Source organism: Pseudophryne corroboree, chromosome 4, assembly GCF_028390025.1.
Source record: "Pseudophryne corroboree isolate aPseCor3 chromosome 4, aPseCor3.hap2, whole genome shotgun sequence".
Taxonomy (NCBI): domain Eukaryota; kingdom Metazoa; phylum Chordata; class Amphibia; order Anura; family Myobatrachidae; genus Pseudophryne; species Pseudophryne corroboree.
The window spans coordinates 21,959,067-21,980,532 of NC_086447.1; the positions used below are offsets into that span (position 1 = coordinate 21,959,067).

Genomic DNA, 21,466 nt, shown 5'->3' on the forward strand with positions numbered 1-21,466 from the left:
CCTCTGCTATCCACAGCAGTGCAGTGTTACACCGCACTCCCCCTCTGCTATCCACAGCAGTGCAGTGTTACACAGCAACCCCCCCCTGTGCTATCCACAGCAGTGCAGTGTTACACCGCACTCCCCCTCTGCTATCCACAGCAGTGCATAGTTACACAGCAGCCCCCCTCTGCTATCCACAGCAGTGCAGTGTTACACCGCACTCCCCCTCTGCTATCCACAGCAGTGCAGTGTTACACAGCAACCCCCCCCTGTGCTATCCACAGCAGTGCAGTGTTACACAGCAACCCCCCCCTGTGCTATCCACAGCAGTGCAGTGTTACACCGCACTCCCCCTCTGCTATCCACAGCAGTGCATAGTTACACAGCAGCCCCCCTCTGCTATCCACAGCAGTGCAGTGTTACACAGCACCCCCCCTCTGCTATCCACAGCAGTGCAGTGTTACACAGCACCCCCCCTCTGCTATCCACAGCAGTGCAGTGTTACACAGCAACCCCCCCCTGTGCTATCCACAGCAGTGCAGTGTTACACCGCACTCCCCCTCTGCTATCCACAGCAGTGCATAGTTACACAGCAGCCCCCCTCTGCTATCCACAGCAGTGCAGTGTTACACAGCACCCCCCCTCTGCTATCCACAGCAGTGCAGTGTTACACAGCACCCCCCCTCTGCTATCCACAGCAGTGTAATATACAGCAGCTCTGTTACCCACAGCCGCATAGTGCAGCACCCCCCCTCGTCTACAGGAGAGTAATACAACAATGGATCCCTCGCCAGAGTAGTCGCCCTGGGAGGTGCTGATTCAACAGAAGGCTCAATTCCCCCCATGACCCAGACCAATGACCTTACTCCGGCATCCGCCACACAGAGGACACAAGACGGGTCTCATATTGCTTCAATATAGCATTTATTCAGTCCATAACATTAATGAAACACATCAGACACCATTTCTACAAAAGTCATCACATCGACCCAGGAAACCTATCTAACATAACAGTGACACTCAGGGCATGGGGGGCTCCAACTAGGTGATTTTCCTTTTTGGGGGGACAGGCTGATCTGGACTGTATCTGCCGATGCCCACAACCTGCCGCCTGGGCCCAGAGGGGATGCTTGGGTGCTCGGGGGCCCGATGATTGGCCGCCGGGCACGATGCAGGGTGTATGACCTCTATGCCCCTCTGTATAATACTGCCCAGGGCCGCCAGTCCGTCTGTCTGCTGGATCTGCAGGCGGGTCAGGGAGTAGGCTATCTGGGACAGGATGGCGTTCTGCTCCTGCATGAGGATGTTGGATTCCCGCTGGTGGGAGGACAGGCTGTGCAGGCTGCTGTTGATGGTGGAGAGATGATGGTCAGGTGTCTCAGACGCTGACTCCAGAGTCAGGTCTCTGTCCTCCACGGCGTCAGGCGGCCGATTCTCTGGGGACACCACGGAGGGGTCTTCAGAGGAGTCCTTGCTGGAGTCCTCGCCGGTGTCCTGACACTGAGGAGAGAGGACCACGATGGCGGGGGGCTCCTGCTGGCCACAGTCTATGGCCTCTAGACATAGAAACAGGAAATTATGTGTTAGCGGATAGCTTAAGAATAGGTTATATCGCCAACAATCTCAGTGACTGAGCTTTTCCCAGCTACTAAACCTCTCATCAGTGACTGCTAAAGTATACCATGCCCAAATACATGTATCCAACTACACCGAAGATGGCCGCTTCTGCTCTGTTACACCACTGTGCCCCTATATACTCCCAGGTCATCCCTCTCACTGCACTGATCAGAGGCCCCTGGCTAACTACTGCTCCGTGTTACACCACTGTCCCCTTATATACTCCCAGGTCAACTCCCTCTCACTGCACTGATCAGAGGCCCCTGGCTAACTACTGCTCCGTGTTACACCACTGTGTCCCTATATACTCCCAGGTCAACTCCCTCTCACTGCACTGATCAGAGGCCCCTGGCTAACTAGTGCTCCGTGTTACACCACTGTCCCCTTATATACTCCCAGGTCAACTCCCTCTCACTGCACTGATCAGAGGCCCTTGGCTAACTACTGCTCCGTGTTACACCACTGTCCCCTTATATACTCCCAGGTCATCTCCCTCTCACTGCCCTGATCAGAGGCCCCCGGGGGCCAGAGAAGGTAACTACTGCTCTGTATTACACCACTATGCCCCTATATACCCCCAGGTCATCCCTGTCTCACTGCACTGATCACAGGCCCCTGGGGACCGGAGATGGTAACGGAGATGGGCTGAGCGGCCACCTCACTGTGCGGTTCTGCGGGTATGCTTTACACCCATTACACTCAGTTACTCCCAGCGTGTACCTCACATGTGTCTCTGCAGCACGGTCAGAGCTCACGGATAATATACTGCAACATACAGCCTCCAGGAAATTGTCCATGTTTTCACATCCTGCTTATTATGATCACATATAATTATCTCCATTTACATAACAATAACAAGGGACTACGGCGCCCATCTCTGTCTACAGATTACTGCACAGCTGTCATTTCATGTTTCAGGTCACATGGTGATCAGCCCACCTATCCCGGCCTACAGCTGCTCTCAGCCCACCTATCCCGGCCTACGGCTGCTCTCAGCCCACCTATCCCGGCCTACGGCTGCTCTCAGCCCACCTATCCCGGCCTACGGCTGCTCTCAGCCCACCTATCCCGGCCTACAGCTGCTCTCAGCTCACCTATCCCGGCCTACAGCTGCTCTCAGCCCACCTATCCCTGCCTACAACTGCTCTCAGCACACCTATCCCTGCCTACAGCTGCTCTCAGCCCACCTATCCCAGCCTACAGTTGCTCTCAGCTCACCTATCCCGGCCTACAGCTGCTCTCAGCCCACCTACCCCTGCCTACAGCTGCTCTCAGCCGACCTATCCCGGCCTACGACTGTTCTCAGCCCACCTATCCCGGCCTACAGCTGCTTTCAGCCCACCTATCCCGGCCTACAGCTGCTCTCAGCCCACCTATCCCGGCCTATAGCTGCTCTCAGCCCACCTATCCCGGCCTAAAGCTGCTCTCAGCGCACGTATCTCAGCATACATCTACTCTCAGCCCATGTGTATGATCCTTCATCTACTCTTAGCCCACGTGTATCATCCTTCATCTATTCTCAGCCCAAGTGTATCAACCCACATCTACTCTCAGCCCACGTCTACCAGCCTACATCTACTCTCAGCCGACATATCTCAGCATATACAGAATCTACTCTCAGCCCACGTATATCAACCTACATCTACTCTCAGCCCACGTGTTATATCCTACAGCTACTCTCAGCCCACGTGTATCATCCTACATCTACTCTCAGTCCACATATCTCAGCATACATCTACTCTCAGCCCACGTATATCATCCTACATCAACTCTCAGCCCACGTATCTCAGCCTACATCTACTTTCAGCCCAAGTATATCATCTTACATCAACTCTCAGCACACATCTACTCTCAGCCCACGTATCTCAGCCTATATCTACTCTCAGCCCACGTATCTCAGCCTATATCTACTCTCAGCCCACGTATCTCAGCCTATATCTACTCTCAGCCCACGTATCTCAGCATACATCTACTCTCAGCCCACGTATATCATCCTACATCAACTCTCAGCCCACGTATTCCAGCCTACATTTATTCTAAGCCCACGCATTCCAGCCTACATCTATTCTAAGCCCACGTATTCCAGCATACATCTACTCTCAGCCCACGTGTATCATCCTACATCAACTCTCAGCCCACGTATTCCAGCCTACATTTATTCTAAGCCCACGCATTCCAGCCTACATCTATTCTAAGCCCACGTATTCCAGCATACATCTACTCTCAGCCCACGTGTATCATCCTACATCTACTCTCAGCCCATGTGTATCATCCTACATCTACTCTCAGCCCACGTATATCATCCTACATCAACGCTCAGCCCACGTATTCCAGCCTACATCAACTCTCAGCCCACGTATCTCAGCCTACATCTACTCTCAGCCCACGTGTATCATTTTACAGCTACTCTCAGCCCACGTGTATCATCCTACATCAACTCTCAGCCCACGTGTCTCATCCTACATCTACTCTCAGTCCACATATCTCAGCATACATCTACTCTCTGCCCACGTATATCCTCTTACATCAACTCTCAGCCCACGTATCTCAGCATACATCTACTCTCAGCCCACGTATCTCAGCATACATCTACTCTCAGCCCACGTATCTCAGCATACATCTACTCTCAGCCCACGTATCTCAGCCTACATCTACTCTCAGACCACGTAGCTCAGCCTACATCTACTCTCAGCCCACGTATCTCAGCATACATCTACTCTCAGCCCACGTATCTCAGCATACATCTACTCTCAGCCCACGTATCTCAGCCTACATCTACTCTCAGCCCACGTATCTCAGCCTACATCTACTCTCAGCCCACGTAGCTCAGCCTACATCTACTCTCAGCCCACGTATCTCAGCCTACATCTACTCTCAGCCCACGTATCTCAGCCTACATCTACTCTCAGCCCACGTATCTCAGCATACATCTACTCTCAGCCCACGTATCTCAGCATACATCTACTCTCAGCCAACGTATATCAGCCTACATCTACTCTCAGACCACGTAGCTCAGCCTACATCTACTCTCAGCCCACGTATCTCAGCCTACATCTACTCTCAGCCGACGTATCTCAGCCTACATCTACTCTCAGCCCACGTATCTCAGCCTACATCTACGCTCAGCCCACGTATATCATCCTACATTAACTCTCAGCCCACCTATTCCAGCCTACATCTATTCTCAGCCCACGTATTCCAGCCTACATCTATTCTCAGCCCACGTATACCAGAATACATCTACTCTCAGCCCATGTGTATCATCCTACATCTACTCTCAGCCCACGTATCTCTGCCTACATCTACACTCAGCCCACGTGTATCATCTTACATCTACTCTCAGCCCACGTATATCATCCTAAATCAACGCTCAGCCCACGTATTCCAGCCTACATCTACTCTCAGCCCACGTATCTCATCCTACATCTACTCTCAGCCCACGTATCTCATCCTACATCAACTCTCAGCCCACGTATCTCATCCTACATCTACTCTCAGCCCACGTGTATCGTCCTACATCAACTCTCAGCACACGTATCTCAACATACATATACTCTCAGCCCACATATATCATCCTACATCTACTCTCAGCCCACATATTCCAGCCTACATCTACTCTCAGCCTACATCTACTCTCAGCCCACGTATCTCAGCCTACATCTACTCTCAGCCCACATCTACTCTCAGCCCACATCTACTCTCAGCCCACATCTACTCTCAGCCCACATCTACTCTCAGCCCACGTATCTCAGCCTACATCTACTCTCAGCCCACGTATCTCAGCCTACATCTACTCTCAGCCCACGTATCTCAGCCTATATCTACTCTCAGCCCACATATCTCAGCATACATCTGTTTTCAGCCCACGTATCTCAGCCTACATCTACTCTCAGTCCACATGATATCAGCCTACATCTATTCTCAGACAATGTGCTCTCAGTAAATATCTACTATTGGCCCACGTGTAGAAGCCTACGTCTACTATCAGCCTACATGATCTTTTTGTCTAATGGGGTGGGTCTCAGTGTCATGAGAAGGGTGTGTGTGTAACGGGGAGTGGGTCTCTCTCCTATGAGGTTGGTGTGTCATGGGACAAGAGTCTCCCTGTTGTGGGGGTGTGGGAATCTGTTCTGGAGTAAATCTATGAACTATATTAAGGGTTTATATGTAATGGGAGTGGGTGTGTATGATTAGAACAGTCTCCGATATAGGGGTCTAATGAAAAGGGTCAACACAATAGGATTGGGGGTCAATCTCTGCATCATGAGAAGGGTCTCCAGACCAGCCAAATGACCTCTCGCTTTGCCACTGATGATAATCGCACTGCTTTAAACCAACATAATTTGCAGGGGCTTACAGTATGATGGATACGTCTACACTTCTATCGGGACAGTAGATGACAATGAAATGACAGTCTATGGACACCATTCTACAGGGGATTCAAACACATAGCCACAATACATGAAATAAGTATTTACCAGCCTCCTGCTCCTCTGGCAGATCTTCTTTGTCCTGGTTCCACTCCACCTCTTTGCTGAACTCCGGCTTGAAGAAATCTCTCAGCCGCTGCTCGTAGGGGGCCAGCCTCAGGTGTGGCGGCGGGCGGCGCCCAGTTTCCGCCACGTGGGCCGCAGCCTCGCTCAGCTTCTCATTCATCTTGCGCTTGGCATCCTTCCATCTCTTCTTGACTTTGTCACTGGTTCGGGAAGCCACTCCCACCGCGCTGACCTCATTGGCTATAGCTTGCCACATGGCATTTTTAGCCACGCTGGGGGTGATGTCGGCCTCTTTGCCAAAAAGTTTTGAATAGTTCTCTATCACCAGGTCCACAAGGACATCCAGCTCCTTCTCGGTGAACTTCACGATGCGCAGACGCGGGACTCCGAGGTTTGGAGACGCGGCAGCCTGGGATCCGTGACAACTAGAGGCCGGAGTGGCAGGGGATTGTGTGGGGGCCGCAGTGTCGCTGCTATCTATGGCCGGCTCACCCGCATCTGTCATTTTGGCACAGAACAAAGTAGAGTTTAGACATACCTGCCACGGACCCATTCGCACAGGATCTCTGCAGGCAGTTACTAAAAAGGCCCCCAAGCCTATCAAAGAGGTGACCGGGCACTGGGGTTAAACCCAGAACTTTAGGAGACATCTCATCCATGGAATGTCAGTCTCCCCCCCCCCCCCCAGTCATCATCCTACCTGTAATATTATCCTAACCTCTGCAGTATTAGCTGAACCTTCATCTTCACTACCTCCATATCTTTCTATTATCTTCCCTCTGGTTGCCCCTGTACGTTCCTTTCCCTGTAAAGACATCCCCTCTCTCATATACAGTGGCACCCACTTCTACCCCTCCAGTCTGGTTCTTCTTGTAGTGGAGTCTAACTGAAAAATACTGTATGGATGCTTTTGCCCCACCTGTCCTCAAAGACGGATTATTTCTGGGTTATCATTATCTGTCTGATAATTTGGGGACAGTGGCATGTCCCCGACGAGTTAGCTAAGGTTCCCTATGTGCCGGAAGGTAAATGATGACCAGTTTGCAGTGATGACACTCTGCATTGTATTGCTCACTGTACACCAGTACCTCCTGCGGGTGGGAGAAGCCGACATAGATATTTTGGGGGGTATTCAATTAAGCGACGTTTTTTCAACTGGTCGAAAAAAAACGCACTAATCCGACACAGGGTATTCAACTGCAAGCATTTTCGCACGTTTTTTAATCCATTTTGGCCCACGCCATTTCACTTTTTTTTGTGTGGAAATGGCTTGGGCGAAAATTGCGCCAAAAACTGTCGAAGACGCCCGCAAGCTCCCCAATTCGCCAGTGATACACGTGGTTTTCACCAGTGCCGGATTTTTTGACCAGTCGACAAAAACGGCACGGGCATTGAATAGGTCGAATGTAAACGCGACCTTCAAACGGGTGAAAAGTGCTGTTTTTATTGACTGGTCGAAAAAACGGCACTAATTGAATACCCCCCCCATAACCGGGAACAGGGAGGGAAAACCTCTGACATGTCTGATCATACCAGTCCTCTATGGCGGATGTCTGCTCCCGAGGGAAAGGAATAAAGCCCAGATTAACTGTCAAACCTGTAGACACGCATGATACATACATCATACGCATGCATACATTCCATGTAGGACTATTACAGCAAAGGGCTGTAGTCTCCATAGAACATATAGATATAGGATAACAGGTGACGGCACAGAAAGGGGGACACGGATGAGAGCTACACACGGGGGGAGGCAGAGACATGTTACACCACATTACATACACATAATACGCATTCTGAGGGAGAGGCTGACAAATGACACTGGACATAGTATGTATACTATATAACTATATAGTTACACATTGCTGACACTGTAGCTTGTTGTATGAGCCAGGCAGCTGTGAATCATACAGGGAGTTCAAAAAGTCCCTCCGCAGTGAGTGCTGCAGATCTAATTTGCAGGCGTGGCAGGCCAGAGAGGGACCAAGCCAGTGGGGAATCACAGAGCTCCCTATGGACCCTGCAGCATAAGCTTATTTCATGTAGAGAAAATGTTAAAAACTATTATGTTGTCATATTACTTAGCAGTCAGGGAGGCTTGCGTAACACACAGTCACTGTGGAGGGACTTTTGGAACTCCCTGTATAATATCAATGATCATTAATTTCAAAGGGAGACAGCTGTGTTGAAGGAATTAAATCAGATGTCATTAAGACATTTGTCAGTGAAATTTCACTTATCCAACATGTTAATACTGCATCTACCTAAAAAGTCCATAAACGTGCAATCCAAATTGTTCCCTTTCTGACATGTAACATGAGTTGGCAGGTGTGTAGCCAGAACTTTGTGGGCCCCTGCCCCAATGCTTCCAGAGAGTCAAATCTCTGCAGCAGTTGTTAACGTTATGTCCCATAGTAGTGTCCTAGTTACTGTTATGCCCCATAGTAGTGCCCTAGTTACTGTTATGCCCCATAGTAGTGCCCTGGTTACTGTTATATCCCATAGTAGTGCCCTAGTTACTGTTATGCCCCATAGTAGTGCCCTAGTTACTGTTATGCCCCATAGTAGTGCCCTAGTTAATGTTATGCCCCATAGTAGTGCCCTAGTTAATGTTATGCCCCATAGTAGTGCCCTAGTTAATGTTATACCCCCATAGTAGTGCCCTAGTTAATGTTATGCCCCATAGTAGTGCCCTAGTTACTGTTATGCCCCATAGTAGTGCCCTAGTTAATGTTATGCCCCATAGTAGTGCCCTAGTTACTGTTATGCCCCATAGTAGTGCCCTAGTTAATGTTATGCCACATAGTAGTGTCCTAGTTACTGTTATGTCCCATAGTAGTGCCCTAGTTACTGTTATACCCCATAGTAGTGCCCTAGTTACTGTTATACCCCATAGTAGTGCCCTAGTTACTGTTATACCCCATAGTAGTGCTCTAGTTAATGTTATACCCCCATAGTAGTGCCCTAGTTAATGTTATGCCCCATAGTAGTGCCCTAGTTAATGTTATGCCCCATAGTAGTGCCCTAGTTAATGTTATACCCCCATAGTAGTGCCCTAGTTAATGTTATGCCCCATAGTAGTGCTCTAGTTAATGTTATGCCCCATAGTAGTGCCCTAGTTAATGTTATGTCCCATAGTAGTGCCCTAGTTAATGTTATACCCCCATAGTAGTGCCCTAGTTAATGTTATGCCCCATAGTAGTGCTCTAGTTAATGTTATGCCCCATAGTAGTGCCCTAGTTAATGTTATGCCCCATAGTAGTGCCCTAGTTAATGTTATGCCCCATAGTAGTGCCCTAGTTACTGTTATGCCCCATAGTAGTGCCCTAGTTAATGTTATACCCCCATAGTAGTGCCCTAGGTAATGTTATGCCCCATAGTAGTGCCCTAGTTAATGTTATACCCCATGGTAGTGCCCTAGTTACTGTTATGCCCCATAGTAGTGCCCTAGGTAATGTTATGCCCCATAGTAGTGCCCTAGTTAATGTTATGCCCCATAGTAGTGCCCTAGTTAATGTTATGCCCCATAGTAGTGCCCTAGTTAATGTTATGCCCCATAGTAGTGCCCTAGTTACTGTTATGCCCCATAGTAGTGCCCTAGTTAATGTTATACCCCCATAGTAGTGCCCTAGGTAATGTTATGCCCCATAGTAGTGCCCTAGTTAATGTTATACCCCATTGTAGTGCCCTAGTTACTGTTATGCCCCATAGTAGTGCCCTAGTTACTGTTATGCCCCATAGTAGTGCCCTAGTTACTGTTATGCCCCATAGTAGTGCCCTAGGTAATGTTATGCCCCATAGTAGTGCCCTAGTTAATGTTATACCCCATAGTAGTGCCCTAGTTAATGTTATGCCCCATAGTAGTGCCCTAGTTAATGTTATGCCCCATAGTAGTGTCCTAGTTAATGTTATGTCCCATAGTAGTGTCCTAGTTAATGTTATACCCCATAGTAGTGCCCTAGTTAATGTTATGCCCCATAGTAGTGCCCTAGTTAATGTTATGCCCCATAGTAGTGTCCTAGTTAATGTTATGTCCCATAGTAGTGCCCTAGTTAATGTTATGCCCCATAGTAGTGCCCTAGTTAATGTTATGCCCCATAGTAGTGCCCTAGTTAATGTTATGCCCCATAGTAGTGTCCTAGTTAATGTTATGCCCCATAGTAGTGTCCTAGTTAATGTTATGCCCCATAGTAGTGCCCTAGTTAATGTTATGCCCCATAGTAGTGCCCTAGTTAATGTTATGTCCCATAGTAGTGCCCTAGTTAATGTTATACCCCCATAGTAGTGCCCTAGTTAATGTTATGCCCCATAGTAGTGCCCTAGTTAATGTTATACCCCATAGTAGTGCCCTAGTTAATGTTATACCCCATAGTAGTGCCCTAGTTACTGTTATGTCCCATAGTAGTGCCCTAGTTAATGTTATACCCCATAGTAGTGCCCTAGTTACTGTTATGTTCCATAGTAGTGCCCTAGTTACTGTTATGCCCCATAGTAGTGCCCTAGTTAATGTTATGCCCCATAGTAGTGCCCTAGTTACTGTTATGTCCCATAGTAGTGCCCTAGTTAATGTTATGCCCCATAGTAGTGCCCTAGTTAATGTTATGCCCCATAGTAGTGCCCTAGTTAATGTTATGTCCCATAGTAGTGCCCTAGTTACTGTTATGCCCCATAGTAGTGCCCTAGTTAATGTTATGCCCCATAGTAGTGTCCTAGTTAATGTTATGCCCCATAGTAGTGCCCTAGTTAATGTTATGCCCCATAGTAGTGCTCTAGTTAATGTTATACCCCCACAGTAGTGCCCTAGGTAATGTTATGCCCCATAGTAGTGCCCTAGTTAATGTTATACCCCATAGTAGTTCCCTAGTTACTGTTATGCCCCATAGTAGTGCCCTAGTTAATGTTATACCCCATAGTAGTGCCCTAGTTAATGTTATGCCCCATAGTAGTTCCCTAGTTACTGTTATGCCCCATAGTAGTTCCCTAGTTACTGTTATGCCTCATAGTAGTGCCCTAGGTAATGTTATACCCCATAGTAGTTCCCTAGTTAATGTTATGCCCCATAGTAGTGCCCTAGTTAATGTTATGCCCCATAGTAGTGCCCTAGTTAATGTTATGCCCCATAGTAGTGCCCTAGTTAATGTTATGCCCCATAGTAGTGCCCTAGTTAATTATATGCCCCATAGTAGTGCCCTAGTTAATGTTATGCCCCATAGTAGTGCCCTAGTTACTGTTATACCCCATAGTAGTGCCCTAGTTAATGTTATGCCCCATAGTAGTGCTCTAGTTAATGTTATGCCCCATAGTAGTGTCCTAGTTAATGTTATGCCCCATAGTAGTGCCCTAGTTAATGTTATGCCCCATAGTAGTGCCCTAGTTAATGTTATGCCCCATAGTAGTGTCCTAGTTAATGTTATGTCCCATAGTAGTGCCCTAGTTAATGTTATACCCCCATAGTAGTGCCCTAGTTACTGTTATGTCCCATAGTAGTGCCCTAGTTACTGTTATGCCCCATAGTAGTGTCCTAGTTAATGTTATGTCCCATAGTAGTGCCCTAGTTACTGTTATGTCCCATAGTAGTGCCCTAGTTACTGTTATGCCCCATAGTAGTGCCCTAGTTACTGTTATGCCCCATAGTAGTGTCCTAGTTAATGTTATGCCCCATAGTAGTGCCCTAGTTAATGTTATGCCCCATAGTAGTGCCCTAGTTAATGTTATGCCCCATAGTAGTGTCCTAGTTAATGTTATGTCCCATAGTAGTGCCCTAGTTAATGTTATACCCCCATAGTAGTGCCCTAGTTAATGTTATGCCCCATAGTAGTGTCCTAGTTAATGTTATGTCCCATAGTAGTGCCCTAGTTAATGTTATACCCCCATAGTAGTGCCCTAGGTAATGTTATGCCCCATAGTAGTGCCCTAGTTAATGTTATACCCCATAGTAGTTCCCTAGTTACTGTTATGCCTCATAGTAGTGCCCTAGGTAATGTTATGCCCCATAGTAGTGCCCTAGTTACTGTTATGCCCCATAGTAGTGCCCTAGTTAATGTTATGCCCCATAGTAGTGCCCTAGTTAATGTTATGCCCCATAGTAGTGCCCTAGTTAATATTATGCCCCATAGTAGTGCCCTAGTTAATGTTATGCCCCATAGTAGTGCCCTAGTTAATGTTATGCCCCATAGTAGTGCCCTAGTTAATGTTAAGCCCCATAGTAGTGCCCTAGTTAATGTTATGCCCCATAGTAGTGCCCTAGTTACTGTTATACCCCATAGTAGTGCCCTAGTTACTGTTATGTCCCATAGTAGTGCCCTAGTTAATGTTATGTCCCATAGTAGTGCCCTAGTTAATGTTATACCCCATAGTAGTGCCCTAGTTAATGTTATGCCCCATAGTAGTGCCCTAGTTACTGTTATGTCCCATAGTAGTGCCCTAGTTAATGTTATGCCCCATAGTAGTGCCCTAGTTAATGTTATGCCCCATAGTAGTGCCCTAGTTACTGTTATGTCCCATAGTAGTGCCCTAGTTAATGTTATACCCCATAGTAGTGCCCTAGTTAATGTTATACCCCATAGTAGTGCCCTAGTTACTGTTATGCCCCATAGTAGTGCCCTAGTTACTGTTATGTCCCATAGTGGTGCCCTAGTTAATGTTATGCCCCATAGTAGTGCCCTAGTTAATGTTATGCCCCATAGTAGTGCCCTAGTTAATGTTATGCCGCATAGTAATGCCCTAGTTAATGTTATACCCCATGGTAGTGCCCTAGTTAATGTTATGTCCCATAGTAGTGCTCTAGTTACTGTTATGTCCCATAGTAGTGCCCTAGTTAATGTTATACCCCATAGTAGTGCCCTAGTTAATGTTATACCCCATAGTAGTGCTCTAGTTACTGTTATGCCCCATAGTAGTGCCCTAGTTAATGTTATGCCGCATAGTAATGCCCTAGTTAATGTTATACCCCATGGTAGTGCCCTAGTTAATGTTATACCCCATGGTAGTGCCCTAGTTAATGTTATGCCCCATAGTAGTGCTCTAGTTAATGTTATGCCCCATAGTAGTGTCCTAGTTACTGTTATGTCCCATAGTAATGCCCTAGTTAATGTTATGCCCCATAGTAGTGCCCTAGTTAATGTTATGCCCCATAGTAGTGCCCTAGTTAATGTTATGCCCCATAGTAGTGTCCTAGTTACTGTTATGCCCCATAGTAGTGCCCTAGTTAATGTTATACCCCATAGTAGTGCCCTAGTTAATGTTATGTCCCATAGTAGTGCTCTAGTTACTGTTATGCCCCATAGTAGTGCCCTAGTTACTGTTATGTCCCATAGTAGTGCCCTAGTTACTGTTATGTCCCATAGTAGTGCCCTAGTTAATGTTATGCCCCATAGTAGTGCTCTAGTTAATGTTATGTCCCATAGTAGTGCTCTAGTTAATGTTATGCCTCATAGTAGTGCCCTAGTTAATGTTATGCCTCATAGTAGTGCCCTAGTTAATGTTATGCCTCATAGTAGTGCCCTAGTTAATGTTATGCCTCATAGTAGTGCCCTAGTTAATGTTATGCCTCATAGTAGTGCCCTAGTTAATGTTATGCCTCATAGTAGTGCCGTAGTTAATGTTATGTCTCATAGTAGTGCCCTAGTTAATGTTATGCCCCATAGTAGTGTCCTAGTTAATGTTATGCCCCATAGTAGTGTCCTAGTTACTGTTATGTCCCATAGTAGTGTCCTAGTTACTGTTATGCCCCATAGTAGTGCCCTAGTTACTGTTATGCCCCATAGTAGTGCCCTAGTTACTGTTATGCCCCATAGTAGTGCCCTAGTTAATGTTATGCCCCATAGTAGTGCCCTAGTTAATGTTATGCCCCATAGTAGTGCCCTAGTTAATGTTATGCCCCATAGTAGTGTCCTAGTTACTGTTATGCCCCATAGTAGTGCCCTAGTTAATGTTATGCCCCATAGTAGTGCCCTTGTTACTGTTATGCCCCATAGTAGTGCCCTAGTTAATGTTATGCCCCATAGTAGTGCCCTAGTTACTGTTATACCCCATAGTAGTGCCCTAGTTACTGTTATGCCCCATAGTAGTGCCCTAGTTAATGTTATGCCCCATAGTAGTGCCCTAGTTACTGTTATGCCCCATAGTAGTGCCCTAGTTAATGTTATGCCCCATAGTAGTGCCCTAGTTAATGTTATGCCCCATAGTAGTGTCCTAGTTACTGTTATGTCCCATAGTAGTGCCCTAGTTACTGTTATACCCCATAGTAGTGTCCTAGTTACTGTTATACCCCATAGTAGTGCCCTAGTTAATGTTATGTCCCATAGTAGTGCTCTAGTTAATGTTATACCCCATAGTAGTGCCCTAGTTACTGTTATGCCCCATAGTAGTGCCCTAGTTAATGTTATGCCCCATAGTAGTGCCCTAGTTACTGTTATGCCCCATAGTAGTGCCCTAGTTAATGTTATGCCCCATAGTAGTGCCCTAGTTACTGTTATACCCCATAAGTGTCCTAGTTACTGTTATACCCCATAGTAGTATCCTAGTTACTGTTATGCCCCATAGTAGTGCCCTAGTTAATGTTATGCCCCATAGTAGTGCCCTAGTTACTGTTATGCCCCATAGTAGTGCCCTAGTTAATGCTATGCCCCATAGTAGTGCCCTAGTTAATGTTATGCCCCATAGTAGTGCCCTAGTTAATGTTATGCCCCATAGTAGTTCCCTAGTTAATGTTATGCCCCATAGTAGTTTCCTAGTTAATGTTATGCCCCATAGTAGTGCCCTAGTTACTGTTATGCCCCATAGCAGTGCCCTAGTTACTGTTATGCCCCATAGTAGTGCCCTAGTTACTGTTATGTCCCATAGTAGTGTCCTAGTTAATGTTATGCCCCATAGTAGTGTCCTAGTTAATGTTATGCCCCATAGTAGTGCCCTAGTTACTGTTATACCCCATAGTAGTGTCCTAGTTACTGTTATACCCCATAGTAGTGCCCTAGTTAATGTTATGCCCCATAGTAGTGCCCTAGTTACTGTTATGCCCCATAGTAGTGCCCTAGTTAATGTTATACCCCATGGTAGTGCCCTAGTTAATGTTATGCCCCATAGTAGTGCCCTAGTTAATGTTATGCCCCATAGTAGTGCCCTAGTTAATGTTATGCCCCATAGTAGTGCCCTAGTTACTGTTATACCCCATAGTAGTGCCCTAGTTACTGTTATGTCCCATAGTAGTGCCCTAGTTAATGTTATGCTCCATAGTAGTGCCCTAGTTAATGTTATGCCCCATAGTAGTGCCCTAGTTAATGTTATGCCCCATAGTAGTGCCCTAGTTAATGTTATGCCCCATAGTAGTGCCCTAGTTAATGTTATGCCCCATAGTAGTGCTCTAGTTAATGTTATGCCCCATAGTAGTGTCCTAGTTACTGTTATGCCCCATAGTAGTGCCCTAGTTAATGTTATGCCCCATAGTAGTGCCCTAGTTACTGTTATACCCCATAGTAGTGCCCTGGTAACTGTTATGCCCCATAGTAGTGTCCTAGTTACTGTTATACCCCATAGTAGTGTCCTAGTTAATGTTATGCCCCATAGTAGTGCCCTAGTTAATGTTATGTCCCATAGTAGTGCCCTAGTTACTGTTATGCCCCATAGTAGTGCCCTAGTTACTGTTATGCCACATAGTAGTGCCCTAGTTAATGTTATGCCCCATAGTAGTGCCCTAGTTACTGTTATGCCCCATAGTAGTGCCCTAGTTACTGTTATGTCCCATAGTAGTGCCCTAGTTACTGTTATGTCCCATAGTAGTGCCCTAGTTAATGTTATGCCCCATAGTAGTGCCCTAGTTACTGTTATGCCCCATAGTAGTGCCCTAGTTACTGTTATGTCCCATAGTAGTGCCCTAGTTAATGTTATGCCCCATAGTAGTGCCCTAGTTAATGTTATGCCCCATAGTAGTGCCCTAGTTACTGTTATGTCCCATAGTAGTGCCCTAGTTAATGTTATGCCACATAGTAGTGTCCTAGTTAATGTTATGCCCCATAGTAGTGCCCTAGTTAATGTTATGCCCCATAGTAGTGCCCTAGTTAATGTTATGCCCCATAGTAGTGCCCTAGTTAATGTTATGCCCCATAGTAGTGCCCTAGTTAATGTTATGCCCCATAGTAGTGCCCTAGTTAATGTTATGCCCCATAGTAGTGCCCTAGTTAATGTTATGCCACATAGTAGTGCCCTAGTTAATGTTATACCCCATAGTAGTGCCCTAGTTAATGTTATGCCCCATAGTAGTGTCCTAGTTACTGTTATGTCCCATAGTAATGCCCTAGTTAATGTTATGCCCCATAGTAGTGTCCTAGTTAATGTTATACCCCATAGTAGTTCCCTAATGTTATACCCCATGGTAGTGCCCTAGTTAATGTTATGCCCCATAGTAGTGCCCTAATGTTATACCCCATGGTAGTGTCCTAGTTAAAGTTATATCCCATAGTAGTGCCCTAGTTAATGTTATACCCCATAGTAGTTCCCTAATGTTATACCCCATGGTAGTGCCCTAGTTAATGTTATACCCCATGGTAGTGGCCTAATGTTATACCCCATGGTAGTGCCCTAGTTAATGTTATAACCCATGGTAGTGCCCTAATGTTATACCCCATGGTAGTGCCATAATACACTCTATGTTACACTGCAGGGCTTCCAGTAAACATCATGCAACACAAAGTTACTCCAATTCACATTATGACATACAGCGTCCCCAGGTCGTATTACGTCTCATTACAGATTATTTAACATTAGAATGCCCCCCACTTCATACTGTGCCACATTACAGTGCCCCCAGTTTATATTACGTAACATTATAATCAGGGTGTGCTGATGTAAATCAACTGGATTTAAATCACATGATTTTATTTTTTTAAATAATAAAAAATAAGAATTTACTTACCGATAATTCAATTTCTCGTAGTCCGTAGTGGATGCTGGGGACTCCGTAAGGACCATGGGGAATAGCGGCTCCGCAGGAGACCGGGCACAAAAGTAAAGCTTTAGAACTACCTGGTGTGCACTGGCTCCTCCCCCCACGACCCCCCTCCAAGCCTCAGTTAGGATACTGTGCCCGGACGAGCGTACACAATAATGAAGGATTTTGAATCCCGGGTAAGACTCATACCAGCCACACCAATCACACCGTATAACTTGTGATCTGAACCCAGTTAACAGCATGATAACAGAGGAGCCTCTAGAAAAGATGGCTCACTACAGCAATAACCCGATTTTTTGGTAACAATAACTATGTACCAGTATTGCAGACAATCCGCACTTGGGATGGGCACCCAGCATCCACTACGGACTACGAGAAATAGAATTATCGGTAAGTAAATTCTTATTTTCTCTGACGTCCTAGTGGATGCTGGGGACTCCGTAAGGACCATGGGGATTATACCAAAGCTCCCAAACGGGCGGGAGAGTGCGGATGACTCTGCAGCACCAAATGAGAGAACTCCAGGTCCTCCTCAGCCAGGGTATCAAATTTGTAGAATTTTTACAAACGTATTTGCTCCTGACCAAGTAGCTGCTCGGCAAAGTTGTAAAGCCGAGACCCCTCGGGCAGCCGCCCAAGATGAGCCCACCTTCCTTGTGGAATGGGCTTTTACAGATTTTGGCTGTGGCAGGCCTGCCACAGAATGTGCAAGCTGAATTGTACTACAAATCCAACGAGCAATAGTCTGCTTAGAAGCAGGAGCACCCAGCTTGTTGGGTGCATACAGAATAAACAACGAGTCAGATTTTCTGACTCCAGCCGTCCTGGAAACCTATATTTCCAGGGCCCTGACAACGTCTAGCAACTTGGAGTCCTCCAAGTCCCTAGTAGCCGCAGGCACCACAATAGGTTGATTCAGGTGAAACGCTGAAAACCACCTTAGATAGAAACTGAGGACAAGTCCTCAATTCCGCCCTGTCCGAATGGAAAATCAGATGAGGGCTTTTACAGGATAAAGCCGCCAATTCTGACACGCACCTGGCCCAGGCCAGGGCCAACAGCATGACCACTTTCCATGTGAGATATTTTAACTCCACATATTTAAGTGGTTCAAACCAATGTGACTTTTGGAACCCACAAACTACATTTAGATCCCAAGGTGCCACTGGAGGCACCAAAGGAGGCTGTATATACAGTACCCCTTTCACAAACGTCTGAACTTCAGGGACTGAAGCTAGTTCTTTTTGGAAGAAAATTGACAGGGCCGAAATTTGAACCTTAATGGACCCCCATTTCAGGCCCATAGACACTCCTGTTTGCAGGAAATGTAGGAATCGACCTAGTTGAAAATTCCTCCGTCGGGGCCTTACTGGCCTCGCACCACGGAACATATTTTCGCCAAATGCGGTGATAATGTTTTGCGGTTATATCTTTCCTGGCTTTGATCAGGATAGGAATGACTTCATCCGGAATGCCTTTCTCCTTCAGGATCCGGCGTTCAACCGCCATGCCGTCAAACGCAGCCGCGGTAAGTCTTGGAACAGACAGGGTCCTTGCTGGAGCAGGTCCCTTCTTAGAGGTAGAGGCCACGGATCCTCCGTGAGCATCTCTTGAAGTTCCGGTTACCAAGTCCTTCTTGGCCAATCCGGAGCCACGAATATAGTGCTTACTCCTCTCCATCTTATAATTCTCAGTACCTTGGGTATGAGAGGCAGAGGAGGGAACACATACACTGACTGGTACACCCACTGTGTTACCAGAGCGTCTACAGCTATTGCCTGAGGGTCCCTTGACCTGGCGCAATACTTGTCGAGTTTTATAAACATGTGGAAGACTTCTGGGTGAAGTCCCCACTCTCCCGGGTGGAGGTCGTGTCTGCTGAGGAAGTCTGCTTCCCAGTTGTCCACTCCCGGAATGAATACTGCTGACAGTGCTATCACATGATTTTCCGCCCAGCGAAGAATCCTTGCAGCTTCTGCCTTGCCCTCCTGCTTCTTGTGTCACCCTGTCTGTTTACGTGGGTGACTGCCGTGATGTTGTCCGAATGGATCAACTCCGGGTGACCTTGAAGCAGAGGTCTTGCTGAGCTTAGAGCATTGTAAATGGCCCTTAGCTTCAGGATATTTATGTGAAGTGATGTCTCCAGGCTTGACCATAAGCTCTGGAAATTCCTTCCCTGTGTGACTGCTCCCCAGCCTCGCAGGCTGGCATCCGTGGTCACCAGGACCCAGTCCTGAATGTCGAATCTGCGGCTCTCTAGAAGATGAGCACTCTGCAACCACCACAGGAGAGACACCCTTGTTTTTGGTGACAGGGTTATCCGCTGATGCATCTGAAGATGCGACCCGGACCATTTGTCCAGCAGGTCCCACTGGAAAGTTCTTGTGTGGAATCTGCCGAATGGGATTGCTTCGTAGGAAGCCACCATTTTCCCCAGAACCCTTTCATTGATGTACTGAGACTTGGCTCGGTTATAGGAGGTTCCCGACTAGCTCGGATAACTCCCTGACTTTCTCCTCCGGGAGAAACACCTTTTTCTGGACTGTGTCCAGGATCATCCCTAGGAACAGAAGACGAGTCGTCGGAATCAGCTGCGATTTTGGAATATTGAGAATCCAATCGTGCTGCCGCAACACTACCTGAGATAGTGCTACACCGACCTCCAACTGTTCCCTGGATCTTACCCTTATCAGGAATCGTCCAAGTAAGGGATAACTAAAATTCCCTTCCTTCGAAGGAGTATCATCATTTCGGCCATTACCTTGGTAAAGACCCGGGGTGCCGTGGACCATCCATACAGCAGCGTCTGAAACTGATAGTGACAGTTCTGTACCACAAACCTGAGGTACCTTTGGTGAGAAGGGTAAATTGGGACATGAAGGTAAGCATCCTTGATGTCCCGAGACATCATGTAGTCCCCTTCTTCCAGGTTCGCAATCACTGCTCTGAGTGACTCAATCTTGAATTTGAACCTCCGTATGTAAGTGTTCAAGATTTTAGATTTAGAATCGGTCTCACCGAGCTGTCCGGCTTCGGTACCACAACAGTGTGGAATAATACCCCGTTCCCTGTTGCAGGAGGGGTACCTTGATTATCACCTGCTGGGAATACAGCTTGTGAATGGCTTCCAAAACTGCCTCCCTGTCAGAGGGAGACATCGGTAAAGCCGACTTTAGGAAACGGCGAGGGGGAGACGTCTCGAATTCCAATTTGTACCCCTGAGATATCACCTGAAGGATCCAGGGGTCTAAATGCGAGTGAGCCCACTGAGCGCTGAAATTCATTGAGACGGGCCCCCACCGTGCCTGATTCTGCTTGTAAAGCCCCAGCGTCATACTGAGGGCTTGGCAGAGGCGGGAGAGGGCTTCTGTTCCTGGGAACTGGCTGATTTCTGCAGCCTTTTTCCTCTCCCTCTGTCACGGGGCAGAAATGAGGAACCTTTTGCCCGCTTGCCCACGAAAGGACTGCGCCTGATAATACGGTGTCTTCTTATGTTGAGAGGCGACCTGGGGTACAAACGTGGATTTCCCAGCTGTTGCCGTGGCCACCAGGTCTGAAAGACCGACCCCAAATAACTCCTCCCTTAATAAGGCAATACTTCCAAATGCCGTTTGGAATCCGCATCACCTGACCACGGTCGTGTCCATAACCCTCTACTGGCAGAAATGGACAACGCACTTAGACTTGATGCCAGTCGGCAAATATTCCGCTGTGCATCACGCATATATAGAAATGCATCTTTTAAATGCTCTATAGCATGGGTCTTCAACCTGTGGCCCTCCAGCTGCTGTGAAACTACACATCCCAGCATGCCCTGCCACAATTTTGCTATTAAGGTATGCTAAAACTGAGGCAGGGCATGCTGGGATGTGTAGTTCCACAGCAGCTGGAGGGTCGCAGGTTGAAGACCCATGCTCTATAGGCAATAATATACTGTCCCTATCTAGGGTATCAATATTTTCAGTCAGGGAATCCGACCACGCCAACCCAGCACTGCACATCCAGGCTGAGGCGATTGCTGGTCGCAGTATAACACCAGTATGTGTGTAAATACATTTTAGGATACCCTCCTGCTTTCTATCAGCAGGATCCTTAAGGGCGGCCATCTCAGGAGAGGGTAGAGCCCTTACAAGCGTGTGAGCGCTTTATCCACCCTAGGGGGTGTTTCCCAACGCACCCTAACCTCTGGCGGGAAAGGATATAATGCCAATAACATTTTAGAAATTATCAGTTGTTATCGGGGGAAACCCACGCATCATCACACACCTCATTTAATTTCTCAGATTCAGGAAAACTACAGGTAGTTTTTCCTCACTGAACATAATACCCCTTTTTGGTGGTACTCGTATTATCAGAAATGTGTAAAACATTTTTCATTGCCTCAATCATGTAACGTGTGGCCCTACTGGAAGTCACATTTGTCTCT

The 21,466-nt window shown here is 47.1% G+C and overlaps 1 protein-coding gene across 2 annotated transcripts in view; it reads right to left on the reverse strand.

Moving 5' to 3' along the window:
- Positions 1 to 884: 884 nt before the first annotated feature.
- LOC134908812 (uncharacterized) overlaps positions 885 to 21,466 on the reverse strand; it is a 78,960-nt gene continuing 58,378 nt past the window's right edge. For both annotated transcript variants that reach the window (XM_063914939.1, XM_063914938.1), the window contains exons 4-5: positions 6,078 to 6,593; positions 885 to 1,538 (exon numbers count right to left, since the gene is read on the reverse strand). In XM_063914939.1, coding sequence (XP_063771009.1) covers positions 1,024 to 1,538; positions 6,078 to 6,593 — 1,031 coding nt within the window. In that variant the 3' untranslated portion in view covers positions 885 to 1,023. The remainder of the gene's footprint in view (positions 1,539 to 6,077; positions 6,594 to 21,466) is intronic.